Source organism: Maniola hyperantus, chromosome 17, assembly GCF_902806685.2.
Source record: "Maniola hyperantus chromosome 17, iAphHyp1.2, whole genome shotgun sequence".
NCBI lineage: Eukaryota > Metazoa > Arthropoda > Insecta > Lepidoptera > Nymphalidae > Maniola > Maniola hyperantus.
This window is the reverse complement of record NC_048552.1, coordinates 12821036-12845691: the sequence shown is the minus strand read 5'-3', so window position 1 is coordinate 12845691 and position 24656 is coordinate 12821036. Positions and strand designations below refer to the sequence as shown.

Below are 24656 nucleotides of genomic sequence, written 5' to 3'. Positions count from 1 at the left end.
AGGTAATTCGCCTATTAGTCTAATGCAATAACCTGTAGGTATAGTCCGCGACAGGTTGAAATGACTATCGGGGTATGAGGCGGGGCGTTTCCTCCCCGATTGACATCCTCCTTCCATCTCGGCTACATCTCGACTTGTCGCGTATTATACTTAGGTAAAAGTAAAACTACAAATCAGTTAGGTCATACTGTAAACCGTCACTTACAAGTTACAACACTGTACGGCGCTATTAATTTCGGTGTGATTTTGTGCTGGTTCCTATCGAGTTTCTGCGAAGCAGTCAATTTGTCTGCACTTGTGAAGTGTGCAAAAATCTACACTTACATCACTTTACGTCGATAATTTTATGGATGTCGAATAAGCAATGGACGCAGGTCACAGACGATTTTTGCCTCTAATACAATAATCTTTAGATACCTAGGTAAAAGTAAAACTTAACGATCAGAAGTCATACTGTATGTACACCGTCAATTACAAGTTACGACACTGTACGGCGCTCTTAACCTTGTTGTGGCTTAGTGTTGGTTTCAATCAGTTTAGTGGCTTGAGCTGTGCGCTGATTAATCAGTCAGTCAGTTACCTTTTCCTTTTTTATATCTGTAGGAAAACGTATGTCACAGAAGTCAGAATACGCTTTTCGCTTATAAATACTATTATACGCTTTTCGCTCGTGAGTTTAATCAACAAATTTTTATGAGTCACAATATTTATGAGCCAGATGCACTCAAGGTTTCCTCCATGATATTATTATGCAAAACATGACAGACTTGAGATAAGACTCAAAAATTGTCTTGAGAAAAATTCTAGTTTTATTCAAGAAAATAAAAGAAAATACTTAGACTTTTTCATTATAAGTACAACTGCCCAGAAAAAGGAGTGTAACGTTCTTGGGGTGCATTTCTTTATTCCACGGTTTTTAACACTCTGTGTGGTACCGTTAGAATTCTTTTTAACCGACTTACAAAAAGGAAGTGGTTCTCAATTCGGCCCGTTTTTTTTTTTCGTTTGGGAGTAGCAAAATCCTCATAATATGGATAGGGGGGTAAGGAGGTGCGCTAACATCTTAGCACCCCAAATGTAAACCTCACCTGCACGTGGTGCCCCCTGCGAATCAGCGGACGAGGATATGACGACCGAAGATTGGCGGGATAACCATTCCATATGGCTTGGCTTTAAATAATACAGACCAGAGACGGGCAGCAGCGTCACTGGTGCGAAATAGCCTACAGCCCTGCGCTGACCAACCCGCCTAAATTTTTTTTTAGAAAAAAAAAACATCAGGACGCGCACTCTGAACAGCACTGAATAACACATATAACCTTCCAACCCCCATTTCATCCCTTTAGGGGGAGATTTTCTCATAGTCGTTTCTTAGCTGACACCTAACCTCAAGAAAAAACCTACTTTCCAAATTTCAAGTTAATAATATCAATAATTAAAATTTTCCCATACAAACTTTCATCCCCTATTTTACCACCCTTATGGGCAAATTTCCCAAAAATCCTGAAACTCGTATTTCTTCATTTGTGACCGAGAACCCAAATACCAATTTTCATGCAAATAACTTGAAAAATGATGGACTTTCATACAAACTTCCATCCCCCATTTAACCCACTTAGGGGTGGAATTTCGAAAAATTCTTTCTTAGTGGATACCTACTCTTTACAAAGAATAGACCCTCCAAATTTCATGTGTTTAGGACCAGCGGTTTAGGCTGTGCGTTGATATATATGTCAGTCAGTCAGTCAGTCAGGACTTTGAATTTTATATATATAGATACAGGTCAAATATCATAAAATTTCAAATACCTAGTACGCCGATTATTATGCAGATTTACAATATGATAGTGTCATTGTTTACCGAGATGACACACGCTGTGAAGGTCGTTTATATATTTATTGTTTCACTATAAAATCCTCAAAAACCGTGATGTCATTTTTTAATATTATGGTTTTGCATATTTATAATCCTCTTACTGTAAGCCAACACTTACAATTATTTATTATTTTGCATAATTTTTATATTAAACCCTTTTCTCACTCTTAGAGGAGACCCGTGCTCTTAGTAAGACAGCGATGGGTTGAGCGAACGGGGTTAAATAGGGGCTTAAAATTTGTGTAGTTCACGCGGACGAAGTCGCGAGCATAAGCTAGTAATACATAACATAATAGTAGTCGGATTGCCGATATTATGTAAAAACTATACTAATATCAATTGTTTTAATTAACAAATTCCAAATTGAATTTTTTATTTTTTATTTTTATTTATTATAGGTGTACGCTTGACCACAATCACACCTGATGGGAAGTGATGATGTGGCCTAAGATGGGACGCGTTTACCTAGAAGATGCCTATTCACTCTTGTTTTAAAGATACCCGGGTTGTAATTGGTAGGAAACACATATCGCGGAAGAGTATTCCAAACCTTAGCCATGCGTATGAGGAATGATGACGCAAAACGTTTCGTGCGTGTAGATGGGATGTCGACGACATAAGGATGGAAACTCGCCCGACGTCTTGCGGTTCGGTGGTAAAAGAGGTGAAGGGGGGGACAAGATCGAAAAGTTCCTGAGTACACTCTCCGAAATATATCCTATAAAACACTGATAAGCCGGCGACCTTGCGGCGGTGATCGAGACTTAGTAGTTTCGCCAGTAAAGGGGAGTCTTCGCCTATGAGTCTCCTAGCTCGACGATCAACAGCATCCAGAGCCGCTAGTTGGTACTTAGCGGAGCCATCGAAGAGGTGACTGCAGTACTCCATGCACGACCTGACCTGAGCTTGATCCAAAAAACTTACTGTTACTTATTTCATAGTTTAAAGTTTCACTTCTTTCGACAGGCGCAGTCCCTACTGACTCAAATTTTTACTGGTACTCCTACTGGCATTATGGATTTTTTACTAAAAGGTTTTCTTACTGGCATTATGGAACCCAAATAATTATGCAGCCTATATTTTCGCCAGTCGCATCGCATGGTGAGCTCATGTGTTTAGCCAGACGACAGCACGAAGGTCGCCGTGAGCTAAATGTTATGTGTTTGCGTCTTCCTACGTCTTGTGGACGTAAAGTTGCGAAAATAAATACGTTTTACACGTGGTCGAGCGAAAAACTGGCAGTTATTGACAGGGCTTGATTTATTAGCCACCATAAAAATTTGTTTGCTGCAAAGACTTCAATGTACATTATATCACTGATTTGCTGTTACTTCCGTGAATACTGCTATCCGCCTGTCCGTCTGTCTGCCAGCGGTTAGTAGTACCTACGAAGTCACAGATTAGAGAAACTATTTATGTAGTGCAACGATCACGCACTCCGATCCTATCCGAATCCGTGAAAATACGGATACTTATAAAAAATAGTTACGACATTATGTCATAAGCTACCATATAAATAATTCGTAAAATAAAACCGGTCAAGAGCGAGGGGGAGGGGGGGGGTGTAAAATATATCTACGGGCTACGACAGGAAATTTCATAAAAAACTTTTTGAATATAATCTTAGAATTTTCACGGAAAAGTAGTTTATCTCGCATTTTATGCAACGTAAGCTGCAGTACCTATGTATAGAACGCTTAAAGTTCCACTGTGGATAATTCGCTCTCATTTTTCATTCTTAGCCGGGATTAAGAGAAAAATCTAGATAAAGTCAGGTTTTAGGTCAAGCCGACACAGAAACGGGTTTAGCCTAATTAAGTGGGCATGAGCGCGACTCTCATTAAGCCAACTTTACATAAAATTGCACTTTGACGAATGCCATACCTAGCTGTTTACCCTGGTGTGTTTTATCCCGACTACGGGCCATATGACTTAATGTATAGCTTTGTACTCAGAGCCTACTTATGCAACGTTTTTTGACCTCTAGAATCAGTCAGATTTTTATTTGCGATATATTGTGAACTTTTCTGTGGTATCTTATCATTAGTCACCTGACTCTGTTGTTGCTAGTGTTCTAGTTACACCCTGTATAGAAAAATTAAAAGTTCCCACGACATTTTTTGAAAAGCTAAATCCACGAAGACGAAGTCGCGGGCATCATCTAGTACTTATAATAATTCATACGAATAGGTACCTACTATTTGAAATGAATTGCCAATCTTAGGTCTTGCATATTTTTTGTTACGTCTAGTCACATTTTTAGAACACAATAAATCCAAAAGATTTCCTTTATGACCTAGATGAGATCATAATATTTTTATCTTTACACGTTCTACCTAAACAGGTTTAAAAGTAATTTGTTTTATTTTTATTAGGGCGTTTGTGCACTCATCCGAATTCGGTTCGTATCTATCCGTGATTTTTTGATGTGGACGTCATACAAATACGTACCTACTCATTCCATTCGTATTTTTACGGAATCCGTGATTTCACGGATGAGTGCACAAACGCTCTTACACGCTTTATTTAATTATAACTTTAATTTTTTTTATTCGTATTTATTTTAGGTGCAAGGTCATTTAAGTTTGAATGCAGAGAGTTCTATAAAATCTTTTTCCCATATATCAATGTTTTTAGGGTTCCGTACCTCAAAAGGAAAAACGGAACCCTTATAGGATCACTTTGTTGTCTGTCTGTCTGTCAAGAAACCTACAGGGTACTTCCCGTTGACCTAGAATCATGAAATTTGGTGGTCATGAACTAATAATTAGTATTTTCAATTTTCTAAGTAGGATAACTATATCAAGTGGGGTATCATATAAAAGGTCTTCACCTGTGCATTCTAAAATAGATTTTTATGTATCATAGTTTTTGAATTATCCTGCAAAATGTCGAAAAAATACGGCTGTGTTACGGAACCCTCATTGCGCGAGCCTGACTCGCACTTGGCCGGTTTTTTGTTGTAATGTAGCTTTGTAGATTTTTTAAGAACACTCATAACATCGACTTAATGTGTTTTTAATTATGGTACAAACTTATGACCTTTTAAAAATATTTTAAACTTGGAACCACTACTTGAACGTTAAAACACTAGATTTTATAAAAATCTGTTCAAATGACTTCCACACTACTTCTACTCGTACGTTTAAAAGTGCTTACTTTAGTTTCTAGGTCACGTGTAGGTATCCTACAATTTTACCGACCTATATATTATTTTTAATGTTTTCCTTTTATAAACGTATGCCTATACATTTTATTATTTATTATTTTTATTATTTATTTTTATATCTTATTAGAACGGCAGTGCCACTTACACTAACTAGATGATTAATAATAAATTTAAATACAAATACAGGTACAAGAAACAAGACACAAAATACAAAACGATAAAAGATCAAAGGATTTTGAATATGTACGCTGAGAACATTGAATGACATATTCATGCAATGCTCTCAGCGTACTTCAGTAACTCCCGAACCAGTATTATAGACCCTATAGCTTTAATGGGGCCGATTCTTTTATACACAATCTCTAAACTAAACTAAAATGACGCGTCTAAATCTATTGCTATCCCTGTCATAATGTTGCTTGCGGAAAGGGATAGCACTAGATTTAGACCTGTTAATTTAGTTTGGTTTAGAGATTGTGTACAAGAGAATCAGCCCCAATGATGCAGTATATTATTACAATGTAGGACCTATTAGAAGCTTGAACTAATAGGTATATTTTAAATGCCCTCGAATTGCGAAAGTTTTCTCTCTCAATACGCCTACGGGCGGTAGGCTAATCGGTAATTATTTTAAAATTGAATAAAGCTCATGACTTTTTAGGGTTCCGTACCTCAAAAGGAAAAACGAAACCCTATATAGGACCCGGATAGGATCACTTTGTTGTCTGTCTGTCGGTCTGTCAAGAAACCTACAGGGTACTTCCCGTTGACTTAGAATCATGAAATTTGACAGGTAGCAGACTTTCGGGGAAAAAATCTGAAAACCGGTTACATCACACAAAAAAAAAATTAAATTGTGGTTATGAATTTATAATAATTAGTATTTTCAATTTTCGAAGTAAGATAACTATATCAAGTGGGGTATCATATGAAAGGTCTTCACCTGTGCATTATTAAACAGATTATTATTTATTTTTATCCAGCATAGTTTTTGAATTATCGTGCAAAATGTCGAAAAAATACGACTGTAGTACGGAATCCTCAGTGTGCGAGCCTGACTCGCACTTGGTCGGTTTTTTTAATTATTCATTCTTGCCCCATAAACTACTGCTATACCAAAAACCCTTAAAATTTTTTACTTTAGTCCAAGACCCTATTCCTAAACCCCCGTTTTCAGCGAGCGGGAATTGGGGGAAACCGAATTTCCACGAAGCCTTAGCAACGGCTAATTGGATCGGCCTAAGTCGGATTACCCGCAGTGGATTGTGTACACATTAATTGGAAATTATCCAGTTATCGTGTTTTATAAAACAGCCGAAATTAGTACGAGTTACATCATAACAAGATACCCGGCTTTGTTGTGGGCTCTTCGCAGACTTGGGCGCGTTTGGAACCCTCGTAGCCTTAGTTTATCACCACTATATCATCTTACAAATTAAAATTATGACAATCAGTAAGCGTAAAATTTTACTAATTCTTGAGTTTGAGTTTGAAAAAATAAAAGGATAAAGTGAGACAGAATTATTAAGTTGAAGCTCAAAATTCTGGTCACTCTGGTGTCGCGTGTGAGTCACCCATCCAAACGCCGGAAACGAGCAATGCGCGTTTCCCAGCGCGCAGCGAGGGGCAATAGGTCACTCGACTTGCATTTACATAGGGCTTCCACCGTAACAAAACTGAGATCGATATGAAACACGAATCGATAAAGTTCTTTCCGACCTCCTTTCAGTTCCCATAATATGTTACCTACATCATCACCATCATCATTATTAAGCGATAGGCCACTGCTGGACACAACCCCCCATTTAAGAAAAACGTATTCATCGTTATCGTAATCGTCAACAAATTCTGCCCTTTGATTGGCTGTGAAAAATGTAAACAGCGAATCAACCAATGAAAGGGCAGAATTTTTTGACGACTACCTTATGCTCGCGACGTCGTCCGCGTGGACTACATAAATTTCAAACCCCTATTTCACCCCCTTAGGGGTTGAATTTTCAAAAATCCTTTCTTAGCGGATGCCTACATCCTAATAGCTATCTGCATGCCAAATTTCAGCCCGACCTGTCCAGTAGTTTGAGCTGTGCGTTGATAGATCAGTCAGTCAGTCAGTCATTCAGTCAGTCAGTCAGTCAGTCAGTCAATCACCTTTTCCTTTTATAATATATTTAGATTACGATAACGATGAATACATTTTTCTTACACAATCGGGGGGGCTATAGTTTTTTGTAAGAACTTCCACACGCCACGTTCGTTGGTTTATTGGTTTGTCCTTCAATCACTTCGCAACGGATCGACGTGATTTTTTGCATGGGTATAGTTAAAGACGGAGAGTGACATAAGCAACTTTTTATCCCGGAAAATCAAAGTGCTCCTCCAGGATTTTTAAAACCTAAATTCACTCGTAGTCGCGTAAATATTTTCGTGTAACGGTATTGTTCGAGTATTGTTATTAGTCAGCCCTATTCAAAGTAGGTACATTTTTGGTCTGCCGCCGTTACATTGCGTGCCTAGACTACATTCCGAAGGTAACTTGTCTAAAACTGCATGAGAAAATCAATTTACTATACATTCAGAGCTACAAATCTCTTCTATACATTGACAAGATAAGACTATGACGTTTTGTTTAAGGTTTTCGTTGTACATAATGTGTAAAATATTGGTATTATGACTCGCTATGAAAGGATTTTTGAAAATTCAACCCCTGAGGGGGTGAAATAGGGTGTAGTCCACGCGAACGAAGTCGCGAGCATAAGCTAGTACAAGATATAACACTGTGTACCTATCTAACTTTTTTTTTTTTTGAATTTGTATGGCGGCCATTTTGAAATTGTTGTTGTAGCGGCTATAGAAATAAAAAACGATAATCTCAACTCTGTACCTGTTCAATGGTTCAATGTTGTTAGTTTATAAGTATTGTTATTTAGCTTTTAATAAGATATGTGTGACGTGTAGATATACCTAATGTTAACGGCTTCGGTATACGGAAAAACTCAAGCTTCGAGTTTATGATTATACCTGAATTTGTGTAACCTGTAAATATTTTTTCTTAAATAAATATATTTTTTATTATTATTATTATTATTATTATTAGGTACGGTTTATGAGATACAACCCGTTGACAGACAGATTGACAGACGGATGGACAGCGAGCGGAAACTTAGCGATAGGGTTCCGTTAGGTAAAGATAGTTTTATTTGCTCGAATAAGGGTAAAAAAGACAATAGCGACGATTGCAATGATGACAATCACAAGTACGTACGTTCTAGGAGAGGTATAAAAATATCTATACCTTGACAGCACCAGTATCAGCAATCAAGTCATTAGCGAGACAAGAACCCGTTTCACCTATTGGCAGCGCAATCATCGGAACTACTGTACAATTAGCTCTGCTCAGTTATTGTAATTAGATGCATGGGACATGTATGTATGTATGTATGTATATACTTTATTGCACCACAGAAACACAAATGACAGGTTACAAAAAGAAATCTTAATAAGTAGGTACAAAAAGGCGGTCTTATCGCTAAATAGCGATCTCTTCCAGACAACCTTAACGCTAGGGAAAAAACGAACAAATGGACAATGGGAGGTGGTGTAAAATAAACCTAAATACCAATAGCTAAATAAACTAAACCATATAATAAGAATATAAAATACATATTGTTAATACACTAATACATACAAATAAAGTATAATAGACATACATAAGACTACATAGATATATATACACATATAGATTTAAATAATAAACTATGCCGTTACTGATGATAGCAAAGAGATAGGTAATGATCTTTGACGTCAATTTTAAATTTGTTAAGGGATTCAGCACGATGGATTTGCGAGGGAAGCTCGTACCATAAACAGATAGCAGTGACCGTGAAGGAATTCTTAAAGTATTTTGTCCGATGTGTAGGTGGCGCTAGAATGAGTTTTCCCGCTGATCGTAAAACTCTATCTGGTCTGTCATGGCCTAGAAATTTGAAATTTTCTTTTAAATAACTTGGAGTCATTGGATTGAACAATACACAGTACAGAAGAGAAACAATGTGCAGATTCCGGCGAAAGCGAATGGGTAACCATTTGAGCTTTGAACAAAATTCGGAGACATGGTCATATTTGCGCAAGCCAAATATAAACCTAATAGCAAGGTTTTGAATTCGCTCAAGTTTATTAAGTTGGTCCTCGGTTAAATCAATGTAGCTTGCGTCTGCATAATCGAGAATAGAGAGCAGTAAAGATTGAGCTAACATAATCTTAGTAGGAATGGGAAGCAAAGAACGTAGGCGCCTGAGAGAACCCATGGCAGCAAAGGTCTTTCTACTGAGTTCCTTTAATTGATGAGACCACGAGAGAGTAGTGTCCAAGTAGACACCGAGATTTTTCACAGTAGCACTATAAGGTATAACAACACCATTTAATGTAAGTATTGGTAGATTATCCCAATCAACCCTCGAAATCAAGCCAGCACCACCAATAATAATAGCCTGGGATTTACAAGGATTCACTTTTAAACCATAACTCTTACTCCATTCACTGACAGCCGCCAGGTCCCTATTAATACTTATCTTAGCCTTACAACCCGTTTACTAAAAGATTGGATTCGATTAAAAATTTAAAAAAAAACTCAACAAGTGGTAGACAAAAATTCGTAGTACCTACCGTGTATCAGTGACAAACACGTCACATACTACGAATTTCTGTCTGCCACTTGTTGAATTTTTAATTCTTTTCAATTTTTAATCGACGCCAGGTCCAATCTTTTAGTAAACGGGTTGTACATGGTGTACTTATTCTTAAAGAGGAGGTCATTCAGAGCTCGCACCAAACAAACGTAGTTTGAAAGAAGAAAGAAAGAATAAACGTTTATTTTGTGGGTTCCGTACCTCAAACGGAAAAACGGAACCCTTTTAGGATCACTTTGTTGTCTGTCTGTCAAGAAACCTTCAGGGTACTTCCCGTTGACCTAGAATCATGAAATTTTGCAGGTAGGTAGGTCTTATAGCAGACATTGTGGTCATGAACTAATAATTAGTAAGTGTATTTTCAATTTTCGAAGTAAGATAACTATATCAAGTGGGGTATCATATAAAAGGTCTTCACCTATGCATTCTAAAACAGATTTTCATTTATTTTTATGCATCACAGTTTTTGAATTGTCGTGCCAAATGTAGAACTGTAGTACGGAACACTCGTTGCGCGAGCCTGAGTCGCACTTGGCCGGTTTTTTAAAACTGTGCCACACATTACCAGGTAAACCTACGGGTTAGGTTAGTTTAGTTAATTCCACGCGGACGAAGTCGCGGGCATCAGCTCGTGAAAATTATATTTTAACTTATGCTCGCGACTTCGTCCGCGTGGACTACAAAATTTCAAAACCCTATTTCACCCCCTTAGGAGTTGAATTTTCAAAAATCCTTTCTTAGCGGATGCCTACGTTATAATAGCTATCTGCATGCCAAATTTCAGCCCGATCCGTCCAGTAGTTTGAGCTGTGCGTTGATAGATCAGTCAGTCAGTCAGTCAGTCAGTCAGTCAGTCAGTCAGTCACCTTTCCCTTTTATATATATAGATAGTGAAATAAACTAATTAATAAAGGCAATCACCTTTGAAAACCGAATAATTCCTTGTGTTAACAAATATTAATTTTAATAAACGCAAACTGCTTTGTACAAAAAGCGAAGTAATTAACAATAATGAAACAAATTGTTCATCATGCGAGTAAATAAGTTATTTATCGTTGTCTCGCGCATATTCGACCCTTCTCCATTATACCGCGTCTGTCTAGCGGACGCGTTGGGTCTGACCTTGACCTTTCGACCTTTCTTGATCTTTCACGATCTCGTGAAAATTGGTCAAACTTGAGAGTTTTGTTTGCAACCTTTTAAAAGTCGTTTAAAGAATCAGAAGGGCTTAGAATAGAAGCTATGATTTTAGGAGTCTATTTTAATTTATGTCATGTGTATTTTTTTGTTAAGACAAGCTCATTAGTTTATTGGGGTTAAGTACCTCGAAAGGAAAAAGGAACGCTTAAAGGATCACTTTCTTGTCTATCCGTCATGTCTGTCAAGAAAACCTATAGGGTACTTCCCGTTGACCTAGAATCATGAAATTTGGTAGGTAGGTAGGTGTTATAGCACCAGTAAAGGAATAAATCCGAAAAACTTGAATTTGTGGTTACATCACAGAAAAAAATTAAAATGTGTTCTTGAACAAATATTTGTGATTACATCACAAAAAAAAATGAAAATGTGGTCATGAACAAATATTAGTATTTTCAATTTTCAAAGTTAGATAACTATACCAAGTGGGGTATCATATAAAAGAACTTTACATGCACATTCTAAAACAGATTATTAATTATTTTTATGCGTAATAGTTTTTGATTTATCGTGCAAAATGTCGAAAAAATACTACTGTAATACGGAATGCTCGGACTCGCGCAAGTGTGACTCGCACTGGGCCGGTTTTAGAAGATCTGGTGAAAATTGTGTGACTTTGTAAAATTAAAGTCAAACTTGGGAGTATTAGTTTGAAACCTTTTAAGGCGATTACAGAAGGGTTAGAAATTATGACTTTTAGCAATCTATTTTGTTTCGTTTGTCTTTTTATTAATTGTTCATCAGTTTATTCCTTTGTAACGTCCCAACTAATATTACACATTTATTTCAGCTAAATGGCGTCACTAAATTTCAACATGGCGAACATATCATTATAATCGTTCGTCTAACGGACAAGTCTGACCTTCACCCTTTGACCTATCTTTATCTTTTCACGATCAGGTGAAAACCGTGTTACTTTGTAAGATTAAGGCCAAACTTGGGCAATTTGTTTGAAAACTTTTAAGCCGATTACAAAAGGGTTTAGTAATTGTGACTTCAGGAGTATATTTTTATTTGTTTGTTGTGTATCTATTTGTTGAGTCCCAATTAATATTACTTATTAGATTGTTTTTAGCATTAAGATAAAAAATATTCCGTATTTTTTGCTTTTTTATCCTAGAAAGTTTGATGTTCCGGGATTATTATTATTCTAAAAACTTAGCTCAGAGGTTTCCTTTGTAATAAGGTAAGGCTGGGTTTTCGAAATTCCCACAGATCAGGCGGTTGGTATCTAGTATATTAACAGCAAGCAAATGAGCTCTATTGTATAGTCTATATATCACAAGTAAGTAAAACATGTAATAAACAAAATAGAATTGCTTGCTTTCTATGAACATTTGCAGTACCAGAGTGATTGCAAGAAACTAGTTTCTGATCACGGGAATATATCGTGACAAGCGGAAAAGCGCGGCAAAACAGTAAATCATTTTGTGAATATTTAGGCGTTAATGAATGTGAAAATAATAAGTAATAGGACAGATTCGTGGTGCAGTGGAAACGCGCGCAGATCGCAGATTGCGCCGGTATGTGACGGTCTTAATTGGTCCCACATTGAAGACTTTCTTTTGTTATTAGCTCGCTACTGCGATGCAAAGTTAGGTCGCATATTGAAAACGTATGGATTCATTAGTATTGTTCGCGTGGTGGACTATGGCCTAAAGTCAAAACCTTCCCATTCTGAGAAATGACCCATGCTCAGTAGCGGACTGGGGATGGATTGACATGATAATAATTATAGTATTTTTAATTAGATATTAAACTAGCTTTTGCTCGCGACTTCGTCCGCGTGGACTACACAAATTTCGAACCCCTATTTCACCTCCTTAGGAGTTAAATTTTCAAAAATCCTTTCTTAGCGGATGTCTACGTCATAATAGTTGTTTTATGACAAAGTAGGCATGATGTAATGCGCAGACGTACGCATTGAGGGTCAAACCTCTGTGGTTTTTTTACAATGCGTTCTACCTATTATATGTAAATTTTCTTGTGTGTTAATAATAAAAAAAAAAAAAAAAAAAAATGTTATCTGCATGCCAAATTTCAGCCCGATCCGTCTAGTACTTTGAGCTGTGCGTTGATAGATCGATCAGTCAGTCAGTCAGTCAACCAGTCAACTTTACCTTTTATATATTTAGAAGAAGAAGAAGAAGATTGTAGATTGGTATAAAAAGTGGGTAGCATAGGAAATAAGGTCATAATAGCATTTCATTTAAATTGTCCGTCACAAAGACAATTTACCGGCAAATCCAATACCTAACCGATACAGCTACTAAGCCGTATAATACTATTCAACTTCTATGGCCTCTGTTTTCGCCTCGATTGTTCTATTGTTCTAGACTTCTCTTTTTTCCTATTCATTATAGGCGCACGCTTGACCACGATCACACCTGATGGGAAGTGATGATGTGGCTTAAGATGGGACGCGTTTGTCTAGAAGGTGCCTATTCACTCTTGTTTTAAAGATACCCGGATTATAATTGATTAAAAACACTGATCTCGGAAGAGTGTTCCAGACCCTAGCCATGCGTATAAGGAATGATGACGCAAAGCGTTTCGTACGCGTAGATGGAACGTTGACGACATAGGGGTGGAAACTAGCTCGGTGCCTTGCGGTACGGTGGCAGAAAGATGAGAGCGGGACAAGATCGAACAGCTCCTGAGCACACTCTCCGAAATATATCCTGTAAAACACCGATAGGCCGGCAACTTTTCGGCGGTGATCAAGACTCTGAAGCTTCCCCAAAAGTGGTGAATCTTCGCCTATAAGTCTCCTAGCTCAACGATCAACGGCGTCTAAAGCGGCTAGTTGGTACTTAGCAGAGCCATCGAAGAGATGGCTGCAGTACTCCATGCACGATCTGACCTAGGCCTGATATAAGGTTACCAGTTGGTGTGACGTGAAGTACTTGACCTTGTTAAGAATACCAAGTTTTTTGGCGCCGCCTCTATACTTTAATAGCTCGATGGCATAAGAGGACTGAGGCTAAACGATGCGTTTCCGCTGCGTTGCGGCACCGCACTGCTGTGGATTTGAGTATTGGGTGCCACACGGGCACTGCGTCGCCGTTTCGACAAAAAATATAGCGTTGTAAAATGCAACGCGCCACCCCTCCCCGCCTCGTCTTTCTGGTCACAGTTCCGTTGTGCGGTGCGGTGCGGTGCGGCACCGCACGACACGACGCGACGTCGTAACGCATCGTGTGGCATGGTACAGCGATTTATATGTAGGATGACGCAGCGGCACCGCATTACCAACGCAACGTATAATGTGGCTTCACTCCCCAGAGAATTCAACCTCAAGAGTACGCATATTACAAGTTTTGCATGAAAACAAAATCGTAAAATATTGGCGGGGGACAGGGGAGCATGTTTTGTTGTGACTAGCTTACGCTCGCGACTTCGTCCGCGTGGACTACACAAATTTCAAACCCCTATTTCACCCCCTTAGTGGTTGAATTTTCAATAAATCCTTTCTTAGCGGATGTCTACGTTATAATAGCTATCTGCATACCAAATTTCAGCCAGATCCATCCAGTAGTTTGAGCTGTGCGTTGATAGATCAGTCAGTCAGTCAGTCACCTTTTCCTTTTATATATTACTAGCTTATGCTCACGACTTCGTCCGCGTGGACTACAAAATTTCAAAACCCTATTTCACCCCCTTAGGAGTTGAATTTGCAAAAATCCTTTCTTAGCGGATGCCTACGTCATAATAGCTATCTGCATGCCAAATTTCAGCCCGATCCGTCCAGTAGTTTGAGCTGTGCGTTGATACATCAGTCAGTCAGTCAGTCAGTCAGTCAGTCACCTTTTCCTTTTATATATATAGATTAGTGGACTGAAAAGTCACGTAATCAAGACAAGGTGCGTAATGAGGGTACGGAACGGGCGTGGCCCGACTTTTATGCTAGCGTGGCAATCGGGAGTGTCCGCTATTAGGCGTCTATAGGTGCTTCACTTCGTCAATACAACGGTTTGGACAACCTCCTTGGCGCAGTGGTGAGCTTGTGGTCTTATAAGTGGGAGGTCCCGTGGACATCCAGCGGTGGGATGCCCAAGACTTCTTCCCGGTAGATTAAGGTTTTTAAAAATCCCGTGGAAACCCTTTAATTTTCCAGCACAAAAAGTCGCCTATTGTCATTCCTAGAATGCAAGTTATCTTTATACAAAATTTCGTCCAAATTGGTTAAACGGATGGGCTTTTAATGAAAATCCCGTAGGAACCATTTCATTTTCCGGGATGAATAGTAGCACGAGTTGCAAGCTAACTCTGTACCTTTCCTTAAATAGATGGACCGTGAAAAGCTAGCAATTAGACAGACACACTTTCGCATTTATAATATTTAGTATGGCTTATTTGGGTACTTTTTTTTAAATTTTATTTGAAAGTAGGACCGTGCCTTGAATTTTATTCTTTTAACTAGCTGACCCGCCCCGGCTTCGCTCGGGTGGAATTTAGAAAATCGAGGTGGGGTTTGAATTTCCAAAAATCCTGAAATATGTAGGTATTTCTTTATTTGTGACCGAAAATTCCGTCCGTCCGTCCGTCTTGAAAATGACGAACTTTCATACAAACTTTCATCCCTTATTTTAACCCCCCTTGAAATTAAAATTTTCGAAAATCGTGAAATATGTATTTTTTTATTTTTAACCGAAAGCCAATACCAATTTTCATCGATGTAACTTCAAAAATGATGGACTTTCATACAAACTTCCATCCCCCATTTAACCCATTTAAGGGTGGATTTTCGAAATATCCTTTCTTAGTGAGAATACACCCTCAAAATTTCATGTCTTTAGGACCAGCGGTTTGGGCTGTGCGTTGATAGGTATATTATATAAGTCAGTCAGTCAGGACTTAGATTTTTATATTTAAAAAAAAGAAGAAGATTATTATTCATTAAATTTTACGTACCTAACAATTTTCTATTTAATGCACACACGACTATTTACCTACGTATGTAAACCATGTAATGTGTTTTTGTTCAGTAAAAATGCGCCGGCGCATGCCGCGCGTGATAGTTGAAATTTTAATTATATTAACAAAAACTACGAAAAATGTAGCAATTTAATTTTTCGATATAATTAACAATCGAGAAAATTGAATGGCTGACGATGAAGTAAGAGTTTCAAATTTTAAAATACCACCGCGCGATTTCAAACTCCTATTTTAGGGGTGAATTATAAAAAATCTTTCCTAGCGAATGTTTACGTCATAATGGCTATCTACATGGCAAATGGGGTTATTCAAGGGGCAGACCAACAAATTCCTGCAAGGCCGGCAACGTATTGGGGGTTCCTCTGGTACTGCAAATGTTCATGGGCGGCAGTAATCACTTAACATCAGGAGACCCGCCTGCTCGTTTGCTCGCCATTTTTATTTTTGAAAAAAATTCAGCCCGATCCGCCTAGTAGATTGAGCTGTGCGTTGATAGATCAGTCAGTCAGTCATCTTTCCCTTTTAGATTGTAAAATAGTAGGTATGTATGTATGTATAGCATTTCCAGGTTCTGGAAATCATTTATAAGTACTAGGTGAAGACCGCGACTTCATCTGCGTGGATTTAGGTTTTTAAAAATTTTGTGGGAACTCTTTGATTTTGCGGGATAAAAAATACCTAATTTGTCAGTCTTCGGGATAGGTAGGAGTAGGAGATAGGAGTCAATAAATCATTCAGACATTGTAAAAACTGGTCAACGGTAGGTATTATATCATTTCGGGCTCGCCAGACAGGAAGCCTATTAGATAGGTATCTACCTAGACGTAGGTAAGAGAAAGTACTAGTTCTACGGGTCAATGCACTAAGTAGGTATTTTTAAACGGCGAAAGTAACTTAGTACGTACTGAGCTTTGTTTGTTTTGATTATAACCTACAGCTGTTACATCATCTGCGTGAATTTAGCTTCTAAATCCCTTAAATTTTCTGGGTTAAGTAATTTATAGATCCGTCCATCTCCACAAGCTATTTCAGTGGCCAATTTCGTTAAAATCGGTTCAGATATAAGGCCGAGAATAGATATTCGTCCGCATGGATTTAGGTTTTTAAAAATCCCGTGGGAACTCTTTGATTTTCCGGAATAAAAAGTAGCTTATGTCCTTCCCCGGGATGCAAGCTATAACTGTAACAAATTTCTTCAAAATCGGTAGAACGGATGGGCCGTAAAAGGCTAGCCAGACAGACGGACAGACTAGAAAGAAAAAAAGAAAAAGTGTTTATTTGTAGATACGCGATCGCGACCTGTGGGTGATCTCTCTCATACTTCACCTCTTCTGGTCAATCTGGTCATTGTGTATGCTCTAGCCATACTTTGATAAATCACCGACTGCGCAGGTATAAGGTCACTACACAAGTTCGAGGTCAGAAACCCTTTGATGTGACACCAACTGTTGCTTACATGATTAAAGATTAGAACATTTTAATTAAATCTGTGGAAAAAAAAACGGTCAAGTGCGAGTCAGGCTCGCGTAACGAAGGTTCCGTAGGTACTACAGTCGCATTTTCTCGACATTTTACACGATAATTCAAAAACTATGATGCGTAAAAATAAATGAAAATCTGTTTTAGAATGCGCAGGTAAAGCCCTTTCATAATATAAGTTTTTTTTTTGTGTGATGCGACCGCAAATTCACAGTTTTCAGATTTTTCCCAGAATGTCTGCTACAAGACCTATCTACCTGCCAAACATGATTCTAGGTCAACGGGAAGTACCCTGTAGGTTTCTTGACAGACCGACAGACAGACAGACAGACTACAAAGTGATCCTATAAGGGTTCCGTTTTTTCTTTTGAGGTACGGAACCTTAAAACTAAGAGGCCGAGCACGTGGCATGCGCGAGAGCAGTTAGCAACGAAAACACCAGCACGGCTCATTGCTTGCTGTCCACCAGCGGTGACTGACTGAATGACTGACTGACTGACTGATCTATCAACGCACAGCTCAAACTACTGGACGGATCGGGCTGAAATTTGGCATGCAGATAGCTATTATGACGTAGGTATCCGCTAAGAAAGGATTTTTGAAAATTCAACTTCTAAGGGGGTGAAATAGAGGTTTGAAATTTGTGTAGTCCACGCGGACGAAGTTGCGAGCATAAGCTAGTATTATATAAAAGGAAAAGCTGACTAACTGACTGATCTATCAACGCAAAGCTCAAACGACTGGACGGATCGGGCTGAAATTTAGCAAGCAGATAGCTATTATGACGTAGGCATCCGCTAAGAAAGGATTTTTGAAAATCCAATCGCTAAGGGGGCAAAATATGGGTTTGAAATTTGTGTAGTCCACAAAAATGAATGTCAAATGAGCTCGATGGCTATCATTCAGTGTTAGATACTGACTGAGTTAGGGCAGCTATTTTTAATTATTTGTTGTATTAATAGTTTTATTTTTTTTAATTTGATACCGCGCCGACGAGAAATTGTAACTACATTCATAAAAATCTGTATATATAAAATTCAAAGTCCTGACTGACTGACTGACATATATATCAACGCACAGCCTAAACCGTTGGTCTTAGAGACATGAAATTTTGAGGGTGTGTTCTTTGTAAAGAGTGGGTATCCACTAAGAAAGGATTTTTCGAAATTCTACCCCTAAGTGGGTTAAATAGGGGATGAAAGTTTTTACGAAAGTGCGTCATTTTTCAAATTATTTGCATGAAAATTAGTATTTGGGTTTTCGGTTACAAATGAAGAAATACGTGTTCCAGGATTTTTGGAAATTCAACCCCCACCTCTATTTTCTAAATTCTACCCGAGCGAAGCCGGGGCGGGTCAGCTAGTTAAAAATATGTTACAAATAATTCTACTAATGTTTACTAATTAAGTATAAAAGTTTTTTATTTTATTCCATGTAGATTGTAGGTATTACGATAAATAAGTATTTAAGTCGGAGAAAAAAGGGGAACATTAAAAGATGGGTAAACTTATTAAAATCTTGAAAATAAAGCGCTTAGCAAAGCTTAACTGAAATACGATATCTTAAATCCAAGCTCACTCAAGCGAGCCGTATTCAGCCTATTGTAGAGAATCAAAGTAAACTGTAAACATTAAGAATTAAAACAAGACTGAAAAATAAAACCGTCTCGAGACGGGCTTTTGTGTACTCGATACTTGAATTAAGACGTTCTTTTTCTTTTGTAAGGGTCATCACAGACATGCAAATCCTTCTGCGATCTGCGATTTTGCGACTGTGACTGCGTTTTCCGACTGCATGAAAACCACACTACATAGTGATTCTGCTTTTTTTTGGGTTCCGTTCCCGAAGGGTACCAACTGGAACCTATTACTAAGACTCCACTGTCCGTCCGTCTGTCTGTCAGCGGTCTGTATCTCGTTAACTGTAATAGATTGCTACTAGGTTAAACAACAAATAATAAAAATTCCAAAATGGCCACTGTGAAAATTAAAAAATTAAAAAGTGTTCTTGTACGATGGTACGGAACCCTTCGTTTGCGAGTCTGACTCACACTTATTTGATTTTTCATCATCATTATCCAACCCTCTACTGCTGGACATAGGTCTCTTGTAGGGACTTCCCCACACCAGGGTCTTGACTCGTGTGGTCTTGCGCCGCCTGAGTCCAGCAGCTCCCAGTGTTCTAAGTGGGATGACGTCATATCTCAAACAGCAAAATCAGAATGGATGATAATTAGAGCAAATTAGGAAAATATCCGGCTCGAAGGACCAAAAATGTGGGGGTTGTTGATATTGATACAATTGATAAACTAATAGTCCTTCGATAGCTGATTTATTGATATTGATAATTACTATGATATGATTATGATATTGATAATGATAATGAGTGCGGTTCGCGTCGAGGCCCGTGGTGCACTGACTTCGTTCACGGCTAGGCGCCAGCATGAGGTCTGCGAAAAGTGCCGACGCCGCACAGGTCAATGTTCGGTACAATTGTGTCCCGAACACCCTGTGACTCGTTTTGATTTCGTTTATCCACCTTCTTGGGTTGAAGTTTTTTTATTCCACCATAACTTCTAAATGCCTGAATAGATTTGAATGTATCGGGTATCGTTAGAATCCTAACATTCCAAATTACATCACTACCCTTATTATAAATGCGAAAGTGTGTTTGTTTGTTTGATGGTTCTTCATTTACGTCGCAAGAGATTAACGGATCGATGCAATTTTTTGCATGGGTATAGTTAAAGACCTGGAGAGTGGCATAGGCTACTTTTATCCCGGAAAACCAAAGAGTTCCCACGGGACGGACAGACTAGTACGTAATATTTGACAGATGTAGATTTATGGACAACCCGGTAGGTCGATTTCGTAAAATCTGCATCGATCATTATTACAATATCAACTGTTGTGATTGGCTGAATTTGTGCGATTCTTGTTGCAACAATGCATTGATTGACTGAATTTGTGCGATTCTTGTTGCAACAATCGATTGTAGCCAATAGTGAGCGTCAATCAACCAGTGGCCCTACCGCGGTTGTTTGACAGCTACAATGTCACGATCGCAATCATCTCTGATTGGTTAATGCTCGCTCACTATTGGCCACAATGCATTGTTGCAACAAGAATCGCACAAATTCAGCCAATCAGAACAATTGAGATTGTAATAATGATTGATGCAGGTTTCAGACAATCGCCCTACTGAGGTGATTGCGATCGTGACATTGTACCTGTCATTCTGTCACTCTACCGCAACCGAGGACCGGGAACCATCGATATAGAAAGAAATAAGTACCTAATACTTAAAATTTCTTTGCCGGGAACTCACTCACTCTAGTTCACTGACATTGTGTTAAAAGACTTTATCTCGCCTTCACTATCTGACGACGGCGGGGCGATAAGTGAGTGTATAAAAGACGCTCTATTTTTGGCGAGCGCGTCACCGACTGGTTTAACAACAATGTATGTAAACATACATCCTTGTTCTTGAAATTTTGTGCCGTTATATCTTCGACATTTTTTGCGTATTTTCAGTCTACATAATATTATATATAAAAGGAAAAAGTGACTGACTGACTGACTAACTGATCTATCAACGCACAGCTCAAACTACTGGACGGATCGGGCTGAAATTCGGCATGCAGATAGCTATTATGACGTAGGCATCCGCTAAGAAAGGATTTTTGAAAATTCAACTCCTAAGGGGGTGAAATAGGGGTTTGAAATTTTGTAGTCCACGCGGACGAAGTCGCGAGCATAAGCTAGTTATATATAAAAGGAAAAAGTGACTGACTGACTGACTAACTCATCTATCAACGCACAGCTCAAACTACTGGACGGATCAGGCTGAAATTCGGCGTGCAGATTGCTATTTTGACGTAGGCATCCGCTAAGAAACAATTTTTGAAAATTCAACCCCGGGGTGAAATAGGGGTTTGTGTGGTCCACGCGGACGAAGTCGCGGGAATAAGCTAGTAATTTTGAAGAATTGGGCTGCATCATCACTTGCCAGCAGGTATGATTGCAGTCAAGCGCTATAAATTAAAAAATATCACGGTCTTTAAACCATACGAGCGTATTTAAACTTATTATACATGCGAATGTGTGTTTGTTTGTTGGTTTTGCTGGTTTGTCTTTCAATCACGTCGCAACAGTGCAACGGATTGACGTGATTTTTTGCATCCTATAGATAAAGACCTGGAGAGTGGCATAGGCTACTTTTATCCCGGAAAATCAAAGAGTTCCCACGGAATTTTCAGAAACCTAACTCCATGTGGCCGAAGTCGCGGGCATCAGCTAATAGTTTCATAAATAGTAGCTCGCTATGACTAAAACCCTGTACATACCACTGCAGGTACGTGATTAAATTAGCACATGTGTATGAATCAGTTGTAAAAATTGTAGATATGAGTTTCTGGATTGACTAATCTTAATACTCACTATCTTCGAGATAGTAAATGTATTAACTTTGATAAATTGCAAAAATCGCTACCTATTTTATTTACGTTTGTTTACATTTTATATTTACGTTCGTTTACATTTTATATTTACGTTCGTTTACATTTTATATTTATAGATATAATGGAAAGTATTAGATAATTACGTTTGTTTATAATAATTGCAATTTACAGTAAAATCAGTACCCTTATTATAAATGCGAGAGTGTGTTTGTTTGTTGGTTTATTGGTTTATTGGGTTGTTGGTTTGTTGGTTTGTCCTTCAATCACGTCGCAACGGTGCAACGGATTGAAGTGATTTTTTGTACGGGTATAGATAAAGACCTGAAGAGTGACATAGGCTACTTTTTATCCCGGAAAATCAAAGAGTTCCCACGGGATTTTCAAAAATCTAATTCCACGCGGACGAAGTCGCGGGCATCAGCTAGTGTTAGATAAGTCACGTTTTTGGTTTTGCACTCTACTATCATTGCAAATGATGATGTATTCTAGATGAAACGTGCTAACCTTGAATAGATATGGTTAGTTATAACGACCGTACAACTAAACATTGTTATTAGTTATTTTCTCTAATCATCTTTAATGATTAACTTTTCTTGTTATAGTAGTATCTACTATTAGTTTTCGCAACACTCAATGCACAAATAATAGTTATTATAAGAATTTATTTTACTTTTATTGGACCTACATGACATGATTTGCGTGATAGTATGTACCTAGGTATTTGCCTACATTGGCATAAAACACATTATAGCTAAAGACGGCATTTTAATGCTTCCGGAAAAAGATGGCGTCGTCAATTCACGTTTCAGAACGTATTTAATTTTCCCCGAAATATGCCGAAACGGAAGCGACGGTCAGGAAAATGGCTCATTACATAATTTCAGGTTTGGCTTATCAACTGACCTTCCGTAATTATGACGCTGGGATTTTGACACATGATTTCCGGCTTCCTTCGCTTGAGTGCTTTGTTTTTTTTTGTGATAACATAAAGGGTGTTTTTTGCCGGCGCTTTTATAATTATTCTACTGCAGAAGAACAATATAAGCAGATGCATTTTTAATAATACTTCTGACGTTACGAGAGACTACAGAATATTATTTGAAATGTAATGTAGGGACAATTAATATGCTATTTACGTATTATCATGATCATAACTTGAATAAAGATATTAATATTTTTCTGCACAAAACTTAACAACTTAACTTAACTTGTTATTGCTGTTCCGTATTTCCTCAAACAAAACAGATTACTATACAAATTAATATTTTTTTCAAATTCTATCTTACGGACAAGATTAAATGCAATAAAAACTAAATGATATCCGTTTGTTAATGTCATACCATTTGTAAGTATAAAATAGAGGTCCCCACTGAATTCAATTGACTCAATTAGGCAAGCCGTCTAGAAAAACTACGGCACGTCACGGATGACGTAACAATACAGACCACGCTGAAGCCTTGCAAAAAATACATACAATAATGTAAAATAAGACACGAACCATTTTCCAATATACTTATTTAACTAGTTATCATGGCACAAATATCGAAATCACAACACAATAGCTGGGGAGAAAAAAACTGATAATAAGCGACTTTCTCGAAACTAACATCTATATAACCGGGTGAAAGCAATCGACTGCAAAAACTCCCGTATACGTCGCGTGACACCTGTCAATTTGATAGCATTAACACTAAAATTCCAGGACTCTTGGCACAACACTTTGACAGCAATTAATTTAAACGCAATCCTTCTGAGCAGCTGACATCCGTCCTCATAAATTAAGTTTTCAGCAAGGCAATCTTAAATTCAATCAATCCCATCATTGCGGAGATCTGATCGAGCCAGACATGTTAATTAAAAGCAATTCTTCTGATCAGTTGACATTCTTCCACTTTAATTTAATAATTTTCAATCATTTTACCCAATAACACCAATTATTACGAGATCTGATATGACTAGAAATGTTATTTAGACGCTCAGCTAAGATTCCTCCACTTAATAAATATCTGCAAATCGTAAATTAAACCAATAACACCAATTATTGCGAGGATATAAACTAACCAGAACTGTTTCAGGATCGAGCGAAGATTTCCATCCAATCTTCACACAATTATTTTGCTTCTTCAGGCCAGTTGCAAGGATCGTAGTTTAGGAGCCAGGAGACAGGAGTCAGTGGTACGTACCTTTGACGAGCCGCTGCAGTATAATCTCCTTGTGCTCGTGGGTGTGGGGCTCGCCGATGACGGCGAGCAGGTAGCATCCCGTGAGGGGGCTCGGCGGGGGCACGGAGGCCGAGACCTCCGTCCCCAGGGACAGGGACCTGTCCTCTTCGTGGTCCATCGCCGACGGCGGCGCCGGCGCGTTCGCCGACGGTTCGCCCAGTGCAAGCGTACTGAACCGACCGCTTCGGACGACAACTCCGCACGGAATGCCTTCGAACGCCCGGTGTAGACCAGTTTGCGCGCGCAATCACCTAAAAATCGACCGAGCGCGATGCGCGGCACGCAGACGCGCCGACGTCTAGTTCCAACCCCAACTTTCTCTCTCGCTTTTCTCGGTACTTTCTCCTCGGGTCTGAAAGAGACGGAGTATTCGTAGGGCGTATACAGAAAGAGGCTCTAGGCTCTAGGCTGAGCAGCGCACACGTCTGCATTGCGTCTAAACAAGCCGGCTGAATTACCTCGTGCCTCAGCTGTTGTCCAAAGGTTGTTACAATCGATAATGATATAATCGTGGCAGCGCGGCGTTGTTTGCGGATGTCTGAATGCTGGCCACTTGCATTATTGCCTTCCGTATTTTGCCGTCTAGTTGGCTTTGCAATAAATTTCCCCTTTGTAGGCCTTTTGCAGAGGGC

At 38.6% G+C, this 24656-nt stretch overlaps 1 protein-coding gene across 1 annotated transcript in view; it reads right to left on the bottom strand.

Annotated features, from left to right (window-relative positions):
* The window catches only part of LOC117990037 (microtubule-associated protein futsch-like), a 179873-nt gene extending 155635 nt beyond the window's left edge, over positions 1-24238 (bottom strand). The window contains 1 exon segment of the mRNA XM_034977471.2: positions 23986-24238. Within this exon segment, the coding sequence (XP_034833362.2) occupies positions 23986-24142 (157 nt within the window). The 5' untranslated portion in view covers positions 24143-24238.
* Between the last annotated feature and the right edge of the window lie 418 nt (positions 24239-24656).